Below are 26,120 nucleotides of genomic sequence, written 5' to 3'. Positions count from 1 at the left end.
TGTTATTTTTACCATTGTAAACAGTAAGAAGTAAAATCTTCAATTCTCACTCATTCTGTCAGAACGTCCCTGTATTTCTAATAGGCTGCCAGAATTTGTCTCTGCCCTGTAAATATATGGGTGGTCCCATCTTTATATGGCTGCACCATGTTCACTTAACAGTGATGTAGCACTGCAGCAATATACCTGTGCATTCCGTGGGTGTGCTCCACCTAGTGGAGGTGTTGCTGATAAATTCATCCATTTCTATTACTGTACTTCACTTGTGCCCTGATGAAGATTGATATTATTTCATTTTGAACCTTAAGGTTGATATAGTATTTTCCCCTGCACGTAACCACATATATTCAATCGCACATAAGCCTTCAAAGTACAGCTTTTCCCATAAACTTTGCTTGTTATGGAAGGTGGAGGCTGCTTATATAGCTATGCCCAATTGGCTAAAATGGCTAATAGCAGAAAATTGAAGATATTTGTTTCAATGAACTGTTGATGCTTCAGCGTATCTCCAAAGACAGAATTGCTTCAGGAGTGGAAAATCAAATTTCTGATCTTAATCTAATTGACCACCAGACAATCTAATGTGAAAATTAAATGTCGTGCAGGCCCAATTATAGTGCTTTTTGACAGTTGATTGTTTATCCTTCATCTGAAGCATTCCACACACAGCCTAGTAACGTTTGTGTTCAAACTGGTTGTGTGTGCGCGGGGCGGGGGGGGGGGGGGGGGTGGAAGGAATATAACTTTCCCAGTCCTGCAGTCATTGTCAGATGTTGGGCTATCTTGATCTGGAGCAGAGTTACATTAGAAAGAACGAACAATAAGTATTGCTTTGAAATTCCAGAGCTGTGAATTTTAATTAGAAAGTTATAAAGTAGTGTAACTAAATTATTCTGATATATATATATATATATATATATATATATATAAATTTTGTAAGAAACAGCTACATTCATAATAAGAACCTTTTTTAATGATGTTACAGTCTTGTGTTCTAAAATAACTGAGGACATTTTGTAAAACTGCAATATGTTTTGCAGGCCAAATGCAGCATTAGTGTGTTTTCCTTTCATTTTACATTGTTTGCCTTGTAGGATCAAAATTAATTCCATTCTGGAGTTGGTTACAGATGGGTAAAGATCTTCTCTTCATTCGTTTACGTTACTTCACGGGTGCCTGGAATCTGGAAATGCCCAAAAAAGTCATCTAAGTTATTGCGCAGTATCTGTTCATGAAGATGGAAGGACATATAACATTACTGAAATATAATCAAGGAACATGGTGACACAAGACATTTTATGGTGGATGGTTTAAAAAAAAGTTTTCTTTCCGAATTCATATTGCAGTATTTTCTTTGTTCTTTTGTAAATTGCATACTGGTGAATAAAGTGAAAACTTTGAATCTAGGTTGTATCTTTGGTTAAATCAAAGATAAAATGTTGAGTGACCAGACTGAGACAGCATAAGGATTACGTTTGAATACATCAATATTGCAAGCTGGTTTCTTGGTTTACTTCTAACTGTAAACTAAACTACATTGACAAAATGTGCATTAATGATGTATATTTTAGGGATATCAGAGAATCCCTTTAAGTCTGGAAACAGACCATTTGGCCCAACAAGTCCACATTGACTCTCTGAAAAGCATCCCACCCAGACTCATCCCCTTACCCTATCTCTGCATTTCCCATGGCTCATCCCCCTAACCTACAAATCCCTGGACACTATGGGCAATTTAGCATGGCCAATCCACGAAACCCACACATCTTTGGACTGTGGGAGGAAACTGGAGCACCTGGAGAAAACGTACACAGACAAGGGCTGTGAGGTAGCAGTGCTAACCACTATGCTGCCCCTTAAAAATACTTTGGTGTTTTAAGGTTGTCAAATGCCAGGAAATTGCCATACCACATAATGGATGAAACATGGGGTAAATGATTAACTCATTATGTTTGCTCTTATTCTTTTCAATTCTTTTGTATATGGATGCTTCAGTTTTACCATTAATTCTGGAGCAGTTTTGATTCCTAAGTGCAATTTTTAAATGGCTAGAATTAAAAGCCAATGTAATGAGACTTGTATTAATGGACGGTTATTGCAACAGTTGATTCATAGTTAAAACTTCTATTTGAAAAACTGGAACTTGCCTGAAGTCCGTAAAACTTGAATTAATATTTTATTCATGTATTTTAATTAAATGTGAAAGTTACATTTGTAAAACACCTCTCTCTGTATTTTCAACAAATGCATATAGATTTAAAGTTAGAAACTTTAATACCTACTAACACAAAAATCACAACACACCATAGATGTTGGATCAGAATTAGGCCATTTAAACATGGCTGATATATTTCTCAACCCCATGCTCCTGCCTTCTCCTCATAGTCCCTGATCTCCTTACCAATGAAGAACCTCTAGTCTCTATTAAATACACTCAAATGACTTGGCCTCCACAGCCCTCTGCAACAATAATTTCCAGATTAACCTCAATCCAGCTAAAGAAATTCCTTCTCATCTCAGCTCTAAAGGGTCACCCCTCACTCTGAGGTTGTGTCCTTGGGTCCTAGTGTTTCTTACTAGTGAAAATATCTTCTCCACATCTACTCTACATCTTGGTATTCGGTAAGTTTCAGTGAGAACCCCCACCCCATCCTTATAAACTCCATCAAATACTGACCAGAGTCCTCAACCACTGCTCATTTGGCAAGTCCTTCATCCCCTGGGTCGATCATGTAAATCACCTCCAGCGCCAGCACATCCTTCCAAGATATGAGGCCCAAGCTGTTCACAGTACTCCAGACACAGTCTGACCAGAGCCTTATATAGCCTTAACAGTCTGTCTCTGCTCCTGTGTTTTAGCCCTCTGGAAATGAATACCAGAACTGCATTTGCCTTCCTAACAACCAAGTGAATTTGCATAGTAACCTTATAAGAATCCTGAACTAGGGCTCCCAAGTCACTTTGTGCTTCTGATTTCCAAAGCCTTTCTCCGTTTAGAAAAAGTCTATGCCTTGATTCTTCCTACCACTCACTTTCCCACATTGAATTACACTTGCGACTTCTTTACCCATTCTCCTAACCTGTCCAAGCCCTCAACCACCTCCCTGCTTCCTCGACACTACCTGTCCCTTCACCCATCTTTGTGTCATCTGCAAAGTTAGCACCAATGCCCTCAGTTCCTTCATCCAGATCATTAATGTATAATGTGAATAGTTCTATGGTCCCAACACAGACCCCACCGGTTGCCATACTGAAAAAGACCCCTTTATCCCCACTGTTTCCCTTTTGCCAGTTAGCCAATCCTCTCTCTATGCCAGCACCTTGTGCCTTACACTATGGGTTCTTATTTAGTAGCCTCATGTCTGCACAGTGTCAACACCTACTGTTTTCAAAATGTACATGTAGGCTTACTGGCTGAAACTCTACTTCCAAAGTGTTTGTATTGTTCAGTATCTAATACAGTATCTAAATACTTCAAAGTAATATTGAGATTCAAAGCAAGGTGCAAGAAACAGGCATATTTTAACATGAAGTCCAGCCAATTTCCTGTTTTCAATTTGAGCTTTAGTATGTCTTTATATAAACAATGTTTGAGGTTGTAAGAAATGTAAAAAATCAAAGCAAAAATTAGCAAGAGGTGCAATGTTGTCAGTGAACAGTCGTGAAGAAGAACCTTCTGATGTCATCAATATTGCCTTTACTTTTTTGATCCTAATCTCTTGATTTAATGTAGAATTCTAGTTTTAACTTTGTAGCCGTTATCTTTTATATACATCTACAAGATAAACAGGCTATAAAACCCAAACTTATTCAGTCTTTAGTCATAATTCATATATGGCATGACTGAAATAGCTTTTGCATACCCTGTCCTCTGCACTTCAGTATTTGAATGGAAGACCCTTTTTAAAATGGACTGATTGCTGTGCACTTAAGTTGTGGCCTTTGTGTGTCATCTGACCAATGTTGTTAACTAGCCAGTTGGGAGGTGCCAAGGAAGACCTGGTCAAATGTCAGTAGCCCAGAGAAATTCTTCATTCTCTGTCTCTTTCACAAGATGTCAGCATCAGTCCTCAATGCTTATATAGCAGAATCCTTCAAGGTCAAGACAGGAGTCAAGTAGGAATGTGTCCGTGCCCCCACCCTTTACTCCATCTTCATTGCCACAATGCTTCATCTTGTCAAGTATAACTTTCCCAGGGTTGTTGATATTGTCTACAGGAAGGACATGGCTTGTCAGCTATGCAAGGACCCACAAAATCCCTGACCAGTGACACACAATTACCTAAGTAGACAATTGTATAATTAGTGACTAATTGTTGATGGCAGTATTGCTATTTGATGAGTAGCGTGCAGTCAAGAAATTTGTGAAATTTCAGATTTCACATAAGTCAGATATCAACAAGGTTTATTCCAACTCTTATGAACTCCAGAATAAAAATAATTGCTATGAAAATGTGCTACAGAATATTTCCAAATTTAGATCTACTCCTTCACAGGTTCAACAGGCTCTAGAGCTCCAAAAATTCACAATGAATTGTTCATTATATATTTAAAAATACTTTATCAAAATTCACGTTTGTAAGCACATCATTTGCAAACAATATGGGAATTTGAGTATGCTAAATAGCAACAATTACTTTATCCAGACCCAGAAAATTTGATATCCAGTCTATGTCTTGTGTTTGATTGTTGGTCATTACAACTGAGATGAGGTAATGCTAAAGCTGATTATTCTCCTTAGAGTTAAAGCAAGGACAAATCAAACTATCTTCACTTCTCATCAAAATCCAGCAACACCTACTGAAAGATGTGTATGTAAACCTTTGGCTTGACTGAGATTCTGTTAGTGCATAATAAAAACCTCAACACTGAGTATTAGCCACTTGAATGATACTGTGGTAGGCCAGTGTTGGCTATGTAATTCATATCTTACAAGCAAATAGTCTGATTAGGAATTATGCTGAAATTGGTGAGAAGAAGAAACTAGGGAATGAGAAACTTAAAATCATTACAGTTAGCAGAAAAAGGGTGCTGAACAAATTATTAGTCTTAAAATATAACAAGTACCTGGCCCTGATGGACTTTATCTGAGGGTGGTTTTTTTTAAAAGAAATGGCTGTTGAGACATGAGATACATTGCTTTTAGTTTACCAAATTCTCAAGATTCTAGGAAGGTTCCAACAGAATGGAAAGTAGCAGTTGCGACTCCTGTGCTAAAAAGGGAGAGGGGATGTCAGAAATCTGAAACTACAGGTTGGTTAGACTAATATCTGTCATTGGGAAAACATTGGCACCTTTTGAGATTGTAGTAAGGTACTTTGAAAAATCTTACTGCAGTCAAAGTTCACATGATTTTGTGAAAATAGTTTAATTTTTTTTAGAATTCTTTGAGGAAGTAAGCAACACAGATGAAGGGGAACTGGTCAATGTACTGTATTTAGATTTCTATTAGATACAAAGCAGTACCACAAAGATCACTGCACAATAAAAATTTATGATGTAAGAGGTAATGAATTAGTATGGATAGAGGACTAGTTAGCTTATAGGAAACAAAGGATAGGCATAAATGGATCATTTCAGACTGGCAGAACATGATGAATGGCATGCCACAGGGTATTTTTTTAAGTTTCAGGGTCTCAATTTTTTTTGAAATCTGTATAAATGACTTGAATGAAAGGGGCAATATATGGTTGCTCAATTTACCTATATAAAGTTGGGTCAAAAAGTAAGTTGTGAGGAGAACTGAAAGAGTCTGCAAATATATAAATATGGGTTTGCTGTATTTTTTTTTAGAAACGTACGTGTGAAATAAAGTGGGGAAAATATGAATTTGTCCATTTTGGCATGAAGAATAAAAAAGCAACATTCTTTAAATAGACATTGCAGAAATTGAGGAGATGACTTGAATGAAACGAGGCAATATGATTTAAACATTCAAGATTTTTAGGAGGGCTCTTGTGTTGCAACTGTGTTCCCCCTCCCTCTGGGCCAGAACATCTGAGCTCAAGTCCTACCTGCTCCAGTGATATAACATGCCTGAACAGGTTGATTAAAACTATCTGTAAGATCTCAAGTGCCTTTGACTGGGTGCATGGAGAAGGGCTGTTTCTTCTTGTGGGAAAATCTAGCAGTTATAGCAGGGGACGTAAAAAATCTCAAAATCTAGTTTTTTTTTTAAAGTGAGTTACCTGTTTACAATGGAGATAAGTTTATATTTTTAAAAATTCTCATGGAGAATCATGATTCCCTGCACCACCATTGGTCCCCTTGCGCCTCCACCACCTCTGCCAAAAGTATAAAGACCACCATTATCCAACTCCTTTCAGCTCTGAAGAGTCATGTCGGACTCAACATTAGCTTTGTTTCTCTTTCCGCAGAAACCACCTGACTTGCTGTGTTTCCCCAGCATTTTCTATATTAGGGACATTTTACTATGGTTGTATAGAGTGTTGGTAAGGCGACATCAGAGCACAGTGTACAGTTTTGATCTTATTTAAGAAATGATGGGTAAACGCATTTTAAAAGAATTTCTGGCAGGCTCACATCTGATATCTGGGAATGGGAGATTTTGAAGATAAGTTGAACAGTCCATCTCTGTATTGATTGAAATTTTGATGAATGAGAATATTTTATGGAAGCATAGAAGATCCTGAGAGGGCTTGACAAGGTGTTTGCTATTAAGGAGGAAAAGATGTTTCCCTGTGTGGAAGGGATTAGGGGATATGATTTAAAAATAAGGGATCTCCAAGTTAAAACACATAAGCAGGTTTTCTTTTCTTTGTGCTTTGAGAGTCTTTAGAAATCATCTTCCCAAGAGACTGGGACAGTTGAATACTTTGAAGGCAGCATTAGACATATTCTTGGCTAGTAAAGGAGTCAAAGGTTATCGGGGATGGGCAGCAATATGGAGTTGAGGGCGTTATCAGATCAACTATGTGCTTGTTGAATGGTGGAGCTTGCAAGATGACAGTTTGGAATCCTCCTAATTTGTTTGTTTAAAAGTATATATTTTACATGTTTTCAAAACTGACGTTGTGGGGTTGAGATGATTGGCCTCAAATACCCGAAATCAACAATTTTGTGCTAGTTATGACTCCAAGCAGTTTTTATTCCTCCAGTTCTAATTAATGACAATGTTTCTAGACATTTTTGATGTTTTTTTAAAAATTGTTGATTTCAAAAGAAATCACCCTCACTTCTGAAATTCAGCTTTTTTTTCATGTTTGAACCAAGATGAATGGTGTTGGACAATTAAACAATTCGCTAGAAGAGAAAACTCCACAAATATCCCGATCTTTTCCAATGGGAGAGACTTGCATATCAAGACAAAAGATAAGAGTGAAGTATTTGTCTCTAGCTTCAGGCCACAATGTTACATGGATGATTTAGCTCAGCCTCCTACTGTGGTCCCCATATCTCATGCTATTCACTTTTCATAAGAGAAAAAAATGGCTGGAGGCAAAGTAAACTGCCAAGTCAATAGGTCCTGACAACATTCGAGCAATAATACTCAATATGTGCTGCAGAACAAGATGTGCCCCAAGCAAGGCTGTTCCAGTTCTGCTACAAAAATGGTACGTACCTGACATAGAGATAATAGGAACTGCAGATGCTGGAGAATCCTGCATCAGAAATAAGGAAGGGAAGAGGGTCCTGAAATAAATAGGGAGACGGGGAGGCGGATTGAAGATGGATAGAAGGGAAGATAAGTGGAGAGGAGACAGACAAGTCAAAGAGGCGGGGATGGAGTCAGTAGAGGTGAGTGTAGCTGGGGAGGTAGGGAGGAGATAGGTCAATCCAGGAAGGTCAGACAGGTCAAGGAGGCGGGATGAGGTTAATAGGTACGAAGTGGGGGTGCGGCTTGAGATGGGAGAAGGGGATAGGTGAGGGGAAGAACAGGTTAGGAAGGCAGGGACGAGCTCGGCTGGTTTCGGGGTGGTGGGAGAGGGGAGATTTTGAAACTAGTGAAGTCCACATTGATACCATTGGGCTGCAGGGTCCCCAAGCGGAATACGAGTTGCTGTTTCTGCAACCTTCGGGTGATGTTGCTGTGGCACTGCAGGAGGCCCAGGATGGACATGTCATCTGAGGAATGGGAGGGAGGAGTTGAAATGGTTCGTGACTGGGAGGTGCAGTTGTTTATTGTGAACCGAGTGTAGTTGTTCTGCAGAGCGGTCTCCAAGCCTCTACTTGGCTTCCCCAATGTAGAGGAGGCCACATCGGGTACAGCAGATGCAGTATACCACATTAGCAGATGTGCAGGTGAACATCTGCTTGATGTGGAAAGTCTTCTTGGGGCCTGGAATGAGGGTGAGGGAGGAGGTGCGGGGGCAGGGAAAAGTGCCAGGTGTGGTGAGGCTGGAGGGGAATATGGAGCGGACAAGGGTGTCACGGAGAGAGTGGTCCCTCCAGAAGGCAGACAAGAGTGGGGAGGGAAAACTGTCTTTGGTGGTGAGGTCAGATTGCAGATGGCAGATGATGCGTTGGATCCAGAGGTTGGCGGGGTAGAACACGAGGACAATGGGGATTCTTTTTTGGTTGGTATTGCAGGGAGGAGGTGTGAGGGATGAATTGCAGGAAATGCAGGAGACACGATCGAGGGCATTCTCGACCACTGTCGCGTGGAAGTTGCGGTCCTTGAAAAACGAGGACATCTGAGATGTACGGGAGTGGAATGCCTCATCCTGGGAGCAGATGCAGTGGAGGCGAAGGAATTGGAAATAGAGGATAGCATTTTTTTTAGGAAGGTGGGTGGGAGGAGATGTATTCTAGGTAGCTGTGGGCTTGAAATAGATATCAGTTTCTAGGTGGTTGCCCAAGATGGAGAGAGAGGGGTCCAGGAAGGTGAGGGAGGTGTGAGAGATAATCCAGGCGAACTTAACTTGAGGTTGGGATGGAAGGTGTTGGTGAAGTGGATGGACTGTTTGAGCTCCTCGTGGGAGCACGAGGTGGTGCTGATACAGTAATGGAGGAAGAGGTGGGGTTTGAGGTGCGGAAGAGGGATTGTTCCACATAACCTACAAAGTGGCAGGCATAGCTTGGGCCCACGTGGGTGCCCATGGCTATCCTCTTTGTCTGTAGGAAGTGGGAGGAATTGAAAGAGAAGTTGTGAGTAGTCGAACTTGTCCTCATCCCCAACAACTTCTCTTTCAATTCCTTCCTGGACCTCTCTGTCTCCATCTTGGGCAACCACCTAGAAACCGATATCCATTTCAAGCCCACTGACTCCCATAGCTACCTAGAATACATCTCCTCCCACCTTACTGCAAAAATTCCATCCCCTATTCCCAATTCCTTTGCCTCAGCCACATCTGCTCCCAGGATGAGGCGTTCCACTCCCGTACATCTCAGATGTCTTCGTTTTCGTGTAGCATAGGAACAGGCCCTTTTGTCTCCCATGATGCCATTCTAAACTAATCCCATCTCCTCGGATATGGTCTGTATCTCTCCAATCCCTACCTGTTCATGTGTCTGACTAAATGCCTCCTAAATGTTGCTATACTGTATCTGCTTCTCCCACTTGCAGGCAGCAGATTCCAGGAATCTACCAATGTGTACAAAAGAAAACACTTGCCTCACACATCTCCTTTACATTTTTCCCCCAGTATTTGATATTTCCACCCTGAGCAAAATACTCTGACTATCCACCATATCCATGCTTCTTGTAATTTTAAACATGTCTCTCAGGTCATCAACCACCCCCCTCCCAAATGCCAAACCTCCAGCACTCTAGCAAAAGCAGTCTAAGCAACATGACTTGCCAACTTTTATTTCCTCACCAACAAAGGCGAGCAAGCCAGATGCATTATTTACCACCTTAGCCACTCATAATCACTTTCAGGAGCTATGGACTTGGACCCCAACATCCCTCTGTCTATTAATGCTTCCAAGGGTGCTGCCATGCACAGTACTCTTTCCTCTTGCATTTGACATCCAAAATGCATCATTTCATGCTTGTCTGGATTAAACTCCATCTGTCATTTTCTCTGTCCAATTTTATAACTGCTGTATCCTTTGACATCCTTCTTCAGTATCCAAAATTCCAACAATTTTCTTGTCAACTTACAAATCTGACCATATACATTTTCATTAAAATCATTTTTATATATTACAAACAACAGAGGTCCCAGCATTGATCAATGCAGAACACCACTGGTCACAGAACTCCACTCAGAAAAACACCCCTCCACAACTACCATCATCCCATAACAAGATTAGAGTCAACGGGAATTAGGAGGAAATCTCTCTGCTGATTGGAGTTGTATTTACCACAAAGGAAATGCTTGTGCTTGTTGGAAGTCAATCATGCTAGGACCAGAACATCACTTTAAAAAGTTCCACAATATAGTGTCCTAAGACCAACCATCTTCAGGTGCTTTATTAAACAACTTCCTGCTATCATGAGGGCACCGTTGGGAGCATTTGCTAATGATTGTACAAGATTCAGCACCATTTGTGTCACCCCAGATACTGAAAAAGCCCCTTCCAAAGTAAGACCAAATTGATGTGGCAAGTGCCCTCTGTCTTCTAAGATCAAGTCAATTTTGTATCCAACTTGTCAGCGGCACGGTGGCTCAGTGGTTAGCACTGCAGCCTCACAGCGCCAGGGACCTGCGTGCGATTCCAGCCTCGGGTGACTGTCTGCGTGGAGTTTGCATATTCTCCCCGTGTCTGCGTGGATTTCCTCCGGGTGCTCTGGTTTCCTCCCACAGTCCAAAGATGTGCAGGCTAGGTGGATTGGCGATGCTAAAATTGCCCATAGTGTTCAGGGGTGTGTGGGTTACAGGGGGATAGGTCTGGGTGGGATGCTCCAAGGGGCAGTGTGGACTTGTTGGGCCGAAGGGCCTGTTTCAACACTGTAGGGAATCTAATCTAATCTAAAAAAAAACTCCCTGTGGTTATCATGTGACTTAATCTTCTGGACCATTCTATGAGGGATCAGGTCAAATTCATTAATTAATTCCGTACAGACAACATCCACTACCCTATCCTCAATCATTTTTGTCACTTTCTCAAAAAATTCAATCAAATTTGAGACAGGATCTACCCTGCACAGAGCCAGGCTTACTATCCCTAGTAGGTCCATTCTTTTCCAAATGCAAGTAACATCTTGTTCCTAAGAATCTTCTCCAACAATTTCCCTACCACTGATGTAGGATTCACCATTCTGTAATTTCCTGGATTATCCCTGCTGCACTTCTTAAACAAAGGAACAACTAGCTTTTTTTTCTAGTTTACTGGGACTTCACCAGTGACTAAAGAGGATACAAAGATCTCCGCCAAGGCCTATCTGTTAACGAGGAAAATTGTCCAGGTATATCCTATGCCAAAACAAAAAGGAGGCCAAATCCAACCCAGGCAATACAATCGTAATAACTACTCTGAGCAATCAGCAAATTGATGGGAGGGTTTGGCAACAGCGCTATCAAGCAGCATTTGCAAAGGGAACATTTTTTCACTGACACTCAGTATGAGTTCTGCCAGTTCCAAGTGGATCTTTACCTCATTATAGCTTCCTAATTATGGACAAAACAACCGATGTCTGAATGGGAGGCTAGAATAATTATGTTGAAATCAAGGCTACATTTGACTGAGTTTAGCATCAACTAGCCATAACAAATTCAATGTTAACCATAATGAGGCAGTGGAATCTGGAGGAAAGCTCTCTGCTGGCTGGAGTCATACCTAGCACAGAGGAAAAGGTTGTGGCTGTTGGAACTCAATTGTGTCAGCCACAGAACATCACTTTAGAAATTCCACAGTATAGTGTTCTAAGACCAACCATCTTCAGCTGCTTCATCAAAAACCTTTCCTCCATCATGAAGACAGAAGTGGGAACATTTGCCAGTGATTATGCAAGATTCAGCACCATTTGTGTCACTGAAGCAGTCCCTGTCCAAAGGAAGACCTGGTCAACACCCAGGTTTGAAAAGTGGCAAGTGCAATTCTCGCCACACAAGTGGCAGACAGTACTGTCAACAAGAAGAGAAAATCTAACCATTGCCCCTTGATGTTCAAGGACATTACCTTCATGGAATCAGCATTATTAACAACGTGGTTTCCATGACCAGAAAGTGAACTGGACCAGATATTTAAATACTTTGGCTGCAACAGCAGGTCAGAAGCCAAGAAATCTCAAGTCAGTAACTTGCTTCTGTCTCACCAGTGCTTCTCCACCATGTATAAGGCATACACCCACTTGTGTAGATGAATGCAGTTCTAACAACACCGTCAAAGCTTTGTACCGACCAGGACAGAATAACCCACTTGATTGACATTCATCCATTCCTTCAACAGTCAATCCCTTATCTGCAGCCACAAAGTGACTGCAGCGTTTACCCCAATAACTCCCTTCCGACATCACCTTCTAAACTGCAATTTCTACCATATGGGAGAAAGGGAACAAATGCATGTGTACCCACATCCTCCCCACCCCCACCCACCACTGACCCCCACCCGACTCATCACTCATTATCTTGAATTGGAGATTTATCACCATTCTTTCAAGGTCACTGGGTCAAAATCCTTGAACTTCCTAGAAGCATTGTGGGTTTCTCTATTGTCTGAGGATTGCAGTGGTTCAGGAAAGTAGCTTGCCACCCACCATCTTCAAGAGAGCAATCAAGAATCGGCAATAAATGCTGCCCTGGTTAGTGGCATTCACATCCCATGATAAAATCTTTAAAAAAAATTGCTGTACTTGCTTCTTGCTTCTAGGTTTTTTTTGTGGACCATGTACAAAGACTTCCTGATCCCTGTGTTCTATGGCATTCTGCAGATCATGTACAAAGACTTCCTGATCCCTGTGTACTATGGCATTCTGCAGTCTCTCTCTACTTAAAATGATATTACTGTTCTATTCTAAATGTGAAAATGGATAACATCACATTTTCCCATAGTATGCCCCATCTACCAAGTTCTTGTCAACTCACTTAACCTATCTATATTTCTATGAAGACTGAAAGACCAGCTATAGCTTTGGATCACCTCAGCATAGGAACAAAACTATCAGATTCAGAGTATCAACAGAGATGCCAAGTACAATATGTAAACTATAATACTTATGGACTATACTTTGGTCAAATCTGTCCACTGATCCTGTAACTTCAAGTGTATGTGTGTGTGCATGTAAGTCATATTGTAGTTTTATTATTTTACACAGGATATGCTGTGGTCAAATGGAGATGGAGTTTAATCTAAATAACTGTAAGATGTCACATTTTGGTCGGACAAATCAGGGCTGCTTCAACAAAAACCTTTCCTCCATCATGACTGGAAATTTGGGTGTGAATTTACATGTACATAAATCATCCAAGTGTGTGGAACTTTCCAATTATTCCTGCAATTATTCTCACCTAATTTTCTTTACCGTTGCCTGAAGACACAATCATTGTCATGTCAAAGCAAAATGTAATTATTGTTATGACCTTATATTCTTCAATAATTCTCCTATTGACCGTCAAATAACTGTACTGTTTTAGACCCATAGTAAAACACTAAAGGATGGAATTTCCTGTTAGATATGCCATTGCATGTGTGGGACAAGTATTCCTAGACAACAACAAGTACCAGGCAATAACCATCTGGAACAAAAAAGAATCTAATCATCAGTACAATGGCATCACCATGTCTGAATCCCAAATCCTGGGGGATTACCATTGATCACTAACTGAATTGCACTAGTTACATATAAATACTGCATCTACAAGAGCAGGTTCCTGCAGAAACTAGAAATCACACAGTAAATGGCACACATCCTGACTCCCCAAAGCCTGTCCAACATCTACAAGCACAAATCAGGAGTATGATGGAATACTCACACTTCCCTGGATGGCTGTATCTCCAACAATACTAAAGAAGTTTGATGCAACCCAGAACAAGCCAGCCCATGTTGGCAAAACATCCACAGACATTCACTTCTCAAACATCAATGAAGAGTAGAGGCAATGTGTACCATCTATTTACAGCACCTTCCAAACTCATGGCCACTACCATCTGGAAGGAGAAGGGCAGAAGATATGTAGGAACACTATTGCCTGTAAGTTCCCAATCAAGCCACTTGCCATCCTGTCTTGGAAAATACATCACCATTCATTCACTATCGCTTGGTCAAAATCTTGGAATTCTCTAAGAGTATTATGGGCCTATTGACACTAAATGGTCCACAGCAGTTCAAGAAACTTATGACCAACTCCTCAAGGGTAATTAGGGTTGGGGAATAAATATTGGCCCATCCAACAAAACCCACATCCTCTGAATTAATGAAAAAAAAATTGTGTGTACTATGAAATCTTTTCTACTTATTTTAATCAATCATCATGACCATTAAAACAATGGAGAGGAAATTAATATGGGCATAGTATAGCAGCTAACCAGACATCTAGCCATTGTCATGAAGCAAGGATTATCCCAATCCTAACTCTCAGATAAGTATCACTGTTACTCGTTGTTGAATATCTCTGACAGCTCACTTTGGCACCATCACTCTCTATTCCTGGTCTTCCATGCGACTGCAAACTACCTGTTTCTCTTTTTCTTCATGACAGGATGAAATACTTCAGACATTTAAATTATTGGCTGTAGATTTATCATGTTATAAACCTCCAGTGTAACCTCACCCTTTCTAAATCACTTTGTGTCTAATGTAATCATCAAAGTCCTGACTCGGAGACTTTTTGTCTCCATTTAACTAATCAACTGATGTCACTCAGTTGTTACTTTGCCACCCATTTTGGATTCTGCTCACATTGTCCAACTCTCTCTGCAAATTAAAACCCACCAAAAGACTGCAGATGCAAAAGAATAAATGTTTCAGTGGTTTCCCATAGAGTCTTCAATGTCACTTTCCTAATGCAGTTCTAATTTTTTTTCCGTAGTCTAATTTATTTCTTTTTTATAGTGATGATATTCATAATTAATGTATAAATAGCATAGCATAGAACTTTTTACTCAAAACCTTTTAGACAGAGTAGAGGCTAACATTTTATTTTCTCAGGAAACAGATTGAGAGGAGTGGGCGAGGTGAAGGTCCCATTGCAGGCAGTCAGAGCGAGAATTTTAACAGAGCTGGATTCATTGGAAATGAGTGCCCTACAAAGAATAAACCTAATTATTTGGTGAGTCTGTGGAAAGTGATTAGGGTCTTTTCTGTTCTTAAATTTTAAACATAGTATGCAAATTGGCATTCAAGTTAATAACATATAAAAGACATTATATAAAAGTAAGTCAAATATTATAATTAAATAATTAAACCTCATTATGGATAGCAGTACAGATGACCTGTCAAGGATGAGCATATGGGAACTACTGCGTACCACTGTGTTCCAGGGCAAACACATCTGCAATATTACCAGACACTTGGCTTCAGAATGGCAAGGATTATGTCCTGAATATTGAGGAATTTATGACAATCAAGAAAAATAAAAATCTGGGTAAAGTTAGTCAATAAAGTCTGGCATTTGTTCAGTAGTTCCAGATGACCTTGATTGCAACACAATCTAGAAGTGAAATCAGTTTGGTGCAATTGAGGAGCATTAGGGTAAAGAAGCCACTAATCGCAGTGGTCTACAGGTCACCTAACAATAACCACAACACGGGACAAAATACACACGAATAAATATTGGGTGCTTGTAATAAAGAGACAGCACTAATCAAGGGTGACTTTAACCTAAGTTGAAACTCGAAAAATCAGATTTGCAACAGTAGCTTCAATGAGGGGTTCATAGAAGGCTTAGAAGATAATTTCCTACAGCAGCACATTTTTGAATTGACTATAAGACATATAATCAGTACAATGAGATCATGATTGATCTGAAAATCATCAACCCCATTTTCCTGCCTTTTCCCTGCAACCCTTGATTCCTTTACAGATTGAAATCCTGTCAATCGCAGCCTTGAACATAATTAACAAATCAGCCTGGACAGCCTTCTGTAGTATAAGACTCCATAGATTCACATCCGACAGAAGAAGCCTCTTCCTCATCTCTATCTTAAATGTCCAACCTGTTATTTTCCCACAAAGGGATACAATCTTTCCACAGCTACCCTGTCAAGTCTCATATGTTTCAATAAGGTCACCTTTTATTCTTCTATATTCCAACGAGTACAAGCCCACCCTACACAATCTCTCATAAGATAAACCCTCCATACCTAGTATCAGCCTAGTGAATGTTCTCAAAACTGCTCCAATCCCAAAATGCTCCAATCCCATCTCTGGCAACCTCCTAGAAACTGATATCCAATTCAAGCCTAATGACTCCCACAGCTACCTAGAATACACCTCCTCCCACCCACCTTCCTGCAAAAATGCCATCCCCTATTCCCAATTCCTTTGACTTTGCTGCATCTGCTCCCGAGATGAGGCATTCCACTCCCGGACATCCCAGATGTCCTTGTTTTTCAAGGACGACAATTTCCCCTCCACAGTGATCGAAAACACTCCCAACGGTGTCTCCTGCATTTGCCGCAACTCATCCCTCACACCCCCTCCCCACAATATCAACCAAAACAGAAATCCCCTCATCCTCACGTACCACCCCACAACCTCCAGATCCAACATATCACCCTCCGGCACTTTCGCCGTCTGCAATCTGACCCCACTAACAAAGACATTTTTCCCTCCCCACCCTTATCTGCTTTCCGGACGGACCACTATCTCTGTGACTCCCTTGTCTGCTCCACACTCCGCTCCAGCACCACCACACCCGGCACCTTCCCCTGCAACCGCAGCAAGTGCTACACTCACCTTTACTGGCTCCAGCCCTGCCTCTTTGACCTGTCGGTCTCCTCTCCACCTATCTTCTCCTTTATCTATCTTCCTCCCCCCTCTCTCCCTATTTATTTCAGATTCCCAATCCCCTCCCCCATTTCTGAAGAAGGCTCTAGACCCGAAATGTCAGCTTTTCTGCTCCTCTGATGCTGCTTAGCCTGCTGTATTCATCCAGCTCTACACCGTGTTGTCTCCAATCTCAAAATACCTTTTCTTCGATAAGGGGTACAAAACTGTACCATATTCCAGCTGTGATCTGACTCGTGCCTTGTAGTGGATTCAGAATCTTTAAATAATTTTGAAACGGGGTAGATAGATTATTGATTTCCGAGGGGATGAAAGATCACTGGAGGTATGCAGGAATATAGTGTTGAGCTTAAATTCAGATCAGTCATGATTTTGTTGAATGATGGAGAAGGCTAAAGGACTGAGTGGCCTACTCTTGTTCCTTGTTCATAAACTTGCATGTTGTATAGTTTTAGAAAAATCTTACGACTTTCATATGTTATTTACCTTGAAAATAGGAGCAGGTAATATCAGTCAGAGTTTCATTGAACATAGACAGCACAATGCAGGAACAGGCCCCTTCAGACCATCATATCTGCGCTGACCATGATTCCGTTCTAAACTAATCCAATCTGCCTACACATGGTCAATATCCCTCTATTCCCTGCCTGTTCATGATTCTGTCTAAATGTCTCTTAAACATTGGTAATGTAACTGCTTCCACAATCTCCCCTGGCAGAACATTCCAGGGACCTAACAACTCTGTGTGAAAAACTTCCCTCATATATCTCCTTTAAATTTTTCCCCTCTCATCTTAAACCTATGCCGCATGGTATCTAACATTTCAACATTGGAAAAAAGATTCCAACAATCCAGCCTACCATGCCTCTCATAATGTTATATACTTCTATCAGGTCACCTCCATGTTTGTTCAACTTCTCCTTGTAGCTAATACACTCCAATCCAGGGAATATCTTGATAAAGAGATAACAAGGTGTGGAGGTGGATGAACACAGCAGGCCAAGCAGCATCAGATGAGCAGGAAGGCTGACATTTCGGGTCTGGACCCTTCTTCAGAAATGGAAGAAGGGTCCAGACCTGAAACATCAGCTTTCCCACTTCTCTGATGCTGCTTGGCCTGCTGTGTTCATCCAGCTCTACACTTTTATCTCAGATTCTCCAGCAGCAATAGTTCCTATTATCTCTCAACACCTTGATAAATCTTTTCTGCGTTCTTTCCAAAGCCCCCACATCCTTCCTATAGAGTGGTGACCAGAACTGTACTGAATAATCCAAATTTGGCCTAATGAAAGTCTTGTACAAAGACTTGCCAACGTTTATACTCAGTATCTTGACAGATGAAGGCAAGCATGCTGTATGCCTTCTTCACCATGTTATTCACTTGTGTTGTCACTTTTAGGGAGCTATGGACTTACAACTAACATGTAACATCACAGGATTAATTAATAACCTCAGTTAAGGCACCTGTAGATAGCAATGACTATAATTTGATTGAATTTTATATTCAATTTGAAAGGGAGAAGAATGGCTTTAAGATTAACATGTTAAACCAAAATAAGGGCGATGATGTGGGTGTGAATGCCGAGCTAGCTGAAGCAAACAGGCACACTAGGCTAGGGATAGATCAGTAGAGGTGCAGTGTTAGACTTTTCAGAATATGTTTCAGCATACCAAGAATAAATATATCCCTCTGATAAAGTACAATTCTAAAGGATAGAACCATATGCCATGGTTATTTGAATAGGTTAGGGAAAGCATTAAATTTATGGAAAAAGCATACAACTGTGCAAAGATGAGTGGCAGATCAGATCATTGGTCAGAATATAAAGAATGGCAGAGAAAGACTAAAAGGTGAAACAGGAGATGGAAATTAGAGTTGGGAGGAAATCTAGCGAGGAACATAAAAGCAAAGAGCAAAAGTGTCTGCAGGTTTTTAAATAAAAAAAGAGGAAGCAAAGCAGGAGTTGATGTTCTAGAGAGTGAGAATGGTGAGTTGGTGGTAGAACATAAGGAAATAGCAGATGAAATAAACAATTTTTTTGCCTTCACGATAGTGCATATAAAAAGCATTCCAGTGGTAGCTATAAATCAGGAGGTGGAAGAGAGAGAGGAATGTAGCAAAATTATTACCCTGAGGGAAATGGCACTAAGCAAACTGATGGAGCTGAGGGTGTCAAATCTCTGAGTCCAGATGGACTTCATCCCACGGCCTTAAAGAGGTTGCTAATGAAGTAGCTGATGCATTCATGTTAATTTTCCAGAATTCCCTCCAAAATTTCAGAAAATGTTTCATCAGACTGGAAAGATGCAAGTGAAACTCTTCAAGAAAATACGGCATAGAAAACAGGAAACTGAGTCAGTTAGCTTGATGGCTGTCATGGGCAAGATATTAAAATTGATCATTAAAGAGATTACAACTGTGCACATAAAGAAAATGAGGGTAATTGAGTAAAGTCAGCATAGTTTCATCAAAAGGAAACAGGTTTACCCAGCTTCTTGGAGTTCTTTGAAGTAGTAAAAGGTGTGGATAAAGGCGAATCTATAGATGTATTATTATACTTTGACTACCAGGAGGTATTTTATACAAATATTTCAAAGGTTATTATGGAAAGTAGAAGCTTATCATGTAGAGGATATCATTATTAGCATGGATGGAAGATGGACTGGCTGCTAGAAAATAGGCAGTATGTTTAAATGGGTCTTTTTCTGATTGACAGAGTATTGATGAGCTTAATTCCACAGAGAACTGTGTTGGGGCCTAAATGTTTTACAACTTATTATCACTGACTTAGATGAAGGGGACAAAGGCATGGTGATTATATTCACAGGAAGCGTCAAGGTAGGAAGGAAAGTATGTTGTAAAGAAGACAAATGGAAGACGCAGACAGATATAATTAGGCTGAGTGAGCGGGAAAAAATCTGATAGATTGAAAAATTTGAAATTCTTCACTAATCAAAAAGGCTAATGAGATACGATCCTTTATTACAATAAGAATTAAACATAGACAAAAGGAAATTATGGCTCAGTTAAAGAGCACAGGTGAGATCACATCTCAAATACTATGTGTAGTTTTCATCTCCTTAAAGAAGAATATAAATGCATTGGAGATGGTTCATAAGAGATTTCCTCAATTGATACCTAGAATGGGTGGATCATCTGATAAGGATATGTTCAACAGGCTGGGCTTGTCTCCACTGGCATTTAGAAAGTTGTGATTTGATCCAAGTGTATAAGGTCCCAAATGGTCTTGACTGGGTGATGGTGAAAATGATGTTTCCTCTTGGGAGTCAATACAGAATTAAGGGCCACAATTTCAAATTTACGGGACACCCTTATAAGACAAAGGTGAAGAATTTGATTCCTTAGAGAATTGTGTGACTTCGGAACTATCTGCCTCAGAAGGTAATGGTGGTGGGAGTCTCTGAACGAATTTTGACAAGTCGATAGATTATCGTTCGGCAGGGCTATCGAGAGTTATCAGGATAAATGGAAATATTTAACTGGAGACACAAACAGATCATCCATGAATGGTGGTACAGCATTGAGGGGCTGAATGGTCAACTTCACTTCTCTTTTCAATGTTCATTTGTGATTTGAGAGCAGAGTTATGAAATTAATATTTTGTAGTATAATTTTTTTTAAAAATTGTATTCTGATACATATATAAATGATAATTCTAAATGAAATATATTGCTATATGACATAGGGCATGAGTTACATTTCTTAATCATTACACTGACTGTCGGCACTATTGGTCTACTGCCTTTTATAGGGTCTGTCACCTCAGCAGCTGTATCCCCTACAGCATGGCTTCCTAAGGAGAGCCCATACTAGCACCACCAGCATGACCTGTAGTACTATGAAAGAGTGCTATCCTGGCATCACACAGCCCAACTGTCTACTGCACTAGATTAGCTTTCTGGCCAACACAACTCCTGGCCACGTTACTCAAAAATACAGGAACGTGCTGAAAGGTGAACCGCACAAAAGCATTCCTTAAAAGGACCAGGCATCCACATTGCAACCCAGATTATGTTTAAGAACATCTGCATTTGCCAAATATCTGGTAGTACTCTGGAATGTTTTGGATGTGTTGTGATGAGTTCCCTGATTTTCCAGCAAATGTTGCTGCATCCTCAAAGGGTAGAGGGCAACAATGACAGTGCCCCTGGGTCTGCAGCATGACACAGCATTCTAACAGGAGAAGGCAAACTCTGCACCGTGCCCGCTGCTAAGTTGAGCTGAACTCCTCCATGCCCCTTCATAGATAGAGTATTTGGCAGTTATGCATGGCCACTAGTGTTCTCCTGCAGGCAGCCTGCTATGGCATCAACTTGACAAATCGATAAAAGGAGTTCCAGAAAACAAGGCAATAATTGTTTATCTGGAATTAAGAATCTAATGATGACAAAGAATCCATTGTAGATTGTAGGAAAAACCCATCTGGTTCACTAATGTCCTTTAGGGAAGGAAGCTGCCATTCCTACCTGGCCTGGCCTACACTTGACTCCAGACGCGTAGTAATGTGGGTGACTCTTAACTGCCCTTTGGGCAGTTAGGGATGGGCAATAAATGCTGCCTAGCCAGCGATGCCCTTAGCCCATTAATGAATTTTAAACATTACATATGTAGGTGCAAAGAGGCAAATTAACACCATGAATTTTCAAGCTCACTCTAAGTGGGTTACAGAAGAGTTTCAATCTTATACAAATTACAGGATGCAGATTATAATTCCACTCATAATAATAATAATGTCCACTTATCTCACATAACCTCTGTTTTCCCACGGTCCTTCATAGACCTGCCTGTGCTTTTACCCAAGGCTCTATCTTACTAGTACTGCAGCTCCCACACTTTTAGCCTGCCTTCAGACATTTGCAGTCCCCACTTACTTTTACAAATATAACTGACAATTTAACCCTTAACTAACTGAACCTGATTCGTTCCCTTTATTGTCCCATTGAGGTCCTCAGCTGAGTCCTCTACAGCAGAATCAAATTGCAATCTCACCCTCTGGTGCACTGGAAACTGAACAATCCTTTCGCTCTGATCTGACTGTGGGTCTCCCTGCCTAAGTGACTTACTGTATGCCGATCCCATATAACACTTACCTCCATGGTAAGTGCACTGAGCTGCTGGCTGTGAGTGTAGGATCAAGTAATTGCTCCTCTTGTTTGCTATTTCTCTGTCTCTCTCTCTTCTTCCTGCTGTGGCTGAGCAGGCAAGCAGTTCTTGGTTGACTGAAATGAAGAAAGGAAAAGGGCAGGATGGTTTAAAGAAATGGGTTGGGTGGGAAGCAAACGATTGCCCCAGTTTTCTTGTAAGAGGGAGAGCCCAGTTTCAAGAACAGAGTGCAGGCCACACTGTGTACTTTTGGCGCAACATTCTTCTATCCCATCCTGTTGTACAGAGAATTTGACTTGATTTATTATTGTCACATGTGCTTCAGTACATTGAAAAGTTTTGTTTTGCTTGCAGTACAAGCAGCTCAGTATAGGCAGTACTGTGATGGACGAAGCAACATTCAGTGTGACAGGGCAATAACATCATCAGGCACTGGGGTTTTAGTCAACATGTGACTCCCAAAAGTGTTAATAATGCAAGCTCTCCTGATAGGCAGAGAGGTGGGAACAACATTTCAGAGTTTGTGCTCCTGGATCTAGCTGGAGAACTCATGAGCTGAATGAATGTCTCTGAGCTGGTGCAGGTGATAGTCTGATTGGTGCATCCTCTGGAGGTTACTTGGCTTCCTCCTCATAGAATGAGGTGGAGCTGATGGCCGGCAGTGTTGGCCTCTTTGTGATTCTTTGCTGGGTCTCACAAGACCCTGCAAAAGAGAAAAGAGGGAATATGTTGTGCAAAAGGGATATAAGCTTGTGCAGGTTAAGAATGAGTTAGCACTGATGTTAATGGGAGGGCTGAACAGCACAATGAAGCTTATTGGTTTGGTTGTCCATTGCATTCTCCATGACGCACGGAGCCGTTGTATTCTTCTTCAGCCAACAACAATATTTTTCCTCAAAAGGGATTAGAGGCCTAATGTCTGCCACCCTGCCACCGGTCTTCACCCTCTCCACCCTGCAATGAGACAAAAGGAGGGATTGAGTATGATGGAAGCATACAGTAGCAAAGTTTGTAATGATGCAGGAGCAGTGAGGTGGTGAGGTTTCCCCAGTGAGTGAGAAGGAAATGCAGAGAACAGAGAGGATTAGTAGTTTGTGAGGATGAGATAGGTGAAAGCCATTGATTGGACACAATGCATGCAATACTGAGATCTGTAATCTCTGAGATTTGGTGAGGGGTTAATGCAGTGGCAGTTAGAGTGAGTGGTGACCCTGTGAATGTTAGGTAGCAAAAAGAAAATGTGGCACGTACCCCATGCAAGCTAGAGTCACAGAGTCATACAGCATGGAAACGGACCCTTCGAATGGGAGAGACTGAGTAGACTGGGTTGACATTAATTGGAATTTAGAAGAATTGGCGGGGGAGAGTCATATAGAAACATTTAAAATTATGAAGGGATAGGATAATATGGAAGCAGGAAGGATGTTTCCACTGGCGAGTGAAACTAGAACAAGAGGGCATAGCCTCAAAATTAGAGGGATCAGATTTAGATTGAGGAGGAACTTCTTTACCCAAAGGGTTGTGAATCTGTGGAATTCCCTGCCTGGTGAGGTAGTTGAGGCTTCCTCATTGAATGTTTTTAAAGCCAAGATCGATAATTTTTTGAATAGTAGAGAAATTAAGGGTTATGGTGAGAGGCTGCAAGGGTGGGTAAGTGGACCTGAGGCCACAAAAAGATCACCCATGATCTTATTGAATGGCAGGGCAGGCTCGAAGGGCCGAACAGCCTACTCCTGCTCCTGGTTCTTATGTTCTTATGATCCAACTAGTCCACACTAGTACCCGGCGTGGCTTCCTCTACAGCGGGGAAACCAAGCGGAGGCTTGGGGACCGCTTTGCAGAACACCTCCGCTTAGTTCGCAATAAACAACTGCATCTCCCAGTCGCAAACCATTTCCACTCCCCCTCCCATTCTTTAGATGACATGTCCATCATGGGCCTCCTGCACTGCCACAATGATGCCACCCGAAGGTTGCAGGAACAGCAACTCACATTCCGCTTGGGAACCCTGCAACCCAATGGTATCAATGTGGACTTCACCAGCTTCAAAATCTCCCCTTCCCCCACCGCATCCCAAAACCAGCCCAGTTCGTCCCCTCCCCCCACTGCACCACACAACAGCCCAGTTCTTCCCCTCCACCCAATGCATCCCAAAACCAGTCCAACCTGTCTCTGCCTCCCTAACCTGTTCTTCCTCTCACCCATCCCTTCCTCCCACCCCAAGCCGCACCTCCATCTCCTACCTACTAACCTCATCCCACCTCCTTGACCTGTCCGTCTTCCCTGGACTGACCTATCCCCTCCCTACCTCCACACCTATACTCTCCTCTCCACCTATCTTCTTTTCTCTCCATTTTCGGTCCGCCTCCCTCTCTCTCCCTATTTATTCCAGAACCCCCACCCCATCCCCCTCTCTGATGAAGGGTCTATGCCTGAAACATCAGCTTTTGTGCTCCTGAGATGCTGCAGGGCCTGCTGTGTTCATCCAGCCTCACATTTCATTATCTTAGTCCACACTAACCATGTTCCCAAACTAAACTAGTCCTACTTGCTTACATTTGGCCCACGTCACTCCAAACATTTCCTATGTTTGTATTTATCCAAATGTCTTTTAAATGATGTAACTATCTAGTACCAATGGAAAAATAGCTTTGCAATCAGCTGCTGTGTATTGGATAGATACTTGAAATGTAACATTGTGTTTGACAAGATCTATTTCACTGAAGTATTTGAAACCAATTACAGCAAGCTGAAAATATTCTATCTTGATAACATGGGCGAGGGCAGGAACGACTGGCAATCAACAACTACAGATGCATGTAAATTCATTAATCTTCTTACAGCACAGCTGAGTGTTGCATGTCATCCCAAAGTTTGCACTGACTCAGTCCACTGTCTGCTCCCAGGCTGACTGCACCTGAAGTAACAGCACTGCCTTCTTTTAACCAGCCCTTCTGCCAGAATACATAGGTCCTTGTCATCAAAACAGTGTTAGCTTCCCTGACTGGGCCATGCCTTTGGTTAAAACAGCAGAACAGTCAAGTGTGAAGACCAGTTCCTAGTTTGCAGCAATTGAAATGCTGTGGATTTGGTGTTTAAACATGGCACTAGTAGCTTGAACCTCTCCAAGTCCCTGCAGTGAAGAACGCATGCATCTCTCCTGCAGCACAATCTCATGAGATGGGTGCTACAGACACCAGTCGCACAATTAATAAATGAAGAACCAGAAGACTAATAATAAAGTAAATGTGGGCCATAAGCATCCTCCAAGAAGACCAAAGGAGTTTGTACTTTGGGCCAAATCTTATGTTTTTTGTTTACTAAGTTCAAGTTATGCCAAGTTTTTGATGGGTTTGTCGCTGCAATGCTCTATCTTATTAAACCCACATCGTTAATTATCCAAGATAACAAAGTGTGGAGCTGGATGAACACAGCAGGCCAAGCAGCATCTCAGGAGCACAAAAGCTGACGTTTTGGGCCTAGACTCTACATCAGAAATGGGGGAAGGGGAGAGGGTTCTGAAATAAATAGGGGGCGAGGCGGAGGTGGATCGAAGATGGATAGAGGAGCAGATAGGTGGAGAGGAGACAGACAATTTAAAGAGGCGGGGATGGAGCCTGTAGAGATGAGTGTAGGTGGGGAGGGGATAGGTCAGTCCGGGGAGGACGGACATGTCAAGGGAGCGGCATGAGGTTAGTAGGTAGGAAATGGGGGTGTGGCTTGAGGTGGGAGGAGGGGATAGGTGGGAGGAAGAGCAGGTTAGGGAGGCGGGGACGAGCTGGGCTGGTTTTGGGATGCAGTGGGGGGAGGGGAGATTTTGAAGCTGGTGAAATCCACATTGATACCAGTAGGCTGCAGGGTTCCCAAGCAGAATACCCGCTGCCACTGGCCATGAGGCCACGGCTGGAGAACCCAACAATGACGTCACATCCACCACCAGTGGGTACACCACTTCCGGGACCGCAAACGTGACCGGTGCTGTAGCCACCGCCTCCACTTCTACAACGAACGCCACAAACATCACCGTCACAGCTACTGCTGCAACCTATCCCACTCCACCCATTGCCGACGCCACTTCACCCATCACAGATGCCAACACCAATCCACCCACCGCTGACGCTGACTCTATTCCGTCCATCGCCAATGCAACTCTGCCCACCTCCGATGCCGACACAACGCCGCTCATCGCTGACACCGACC

The 26,120-nt window shown here is 41.8% G+C and overlaps 1 protein-coding gene and 1 long non-coding RNA gene across 4 annotated transcripts in view; one reads left to right on the top strand and one right to left on the bottom strand.

Moving 5' to 3' along the window:
• Positions 1 to 2,220, top strand: part of alg5 (ALG5 dolichyl-phosphate beta-glucosyltransferase) — a 35,438-nt gene extending 33,218 nt beyond the window's left edge. For all 3 annotated transcript variants that reach the window (XM_048532409.2, XM_048532407.2, XM_048532406.2), the window contains exon 10: positions 1,095 to 2,220. In XM_048532409.2, the coding sequence (XP_048388366.1) occupies positions 1,095 to 1,210 (116 nt within the window). In that variant the 3' untranslated portion in view covers positions 1,211 to 2,220. The remainder of the gene's footprint in view (positions 1 to 1,094) is intronic.
• LOC125453183 (uncharacterized) lies at positions 972 to 26,120 on the bottom strand. Its single transcript, XR_007247716.2, has 3 exons — positions 26,032 to 26,120; positions 21,908 to 22,036; positions 972 to 1,183 (listed from the first exon to the last, which is right to left on the bottom strand). It is a non-coding gene; the product is annotated as an uncharacterized LOC125453183 (long non-coding RNA).

The sequence above is a fragment of the Stegostoma tigrinum genome, chromosome 6, assembly GCF_030684315.1.
Source record: "Stegostoma tigrinum isolate sSteTig4 chromosome 6, sSteTig4.hap1, whole genome shotgun sequence".
Taxonomy (NCBI): domain Eukaryota; kingdom Metazoa; phylum Chordata; class Chondrichthyes; order Orectolobiformes; family Stegostomatidae; genus Stegostoma; species Stegostoma tigrinum.
Note: the sequence above shows the minus strand (reverse complement) of the source record. Positions and strands in the feature narration are given on the sequence as shown.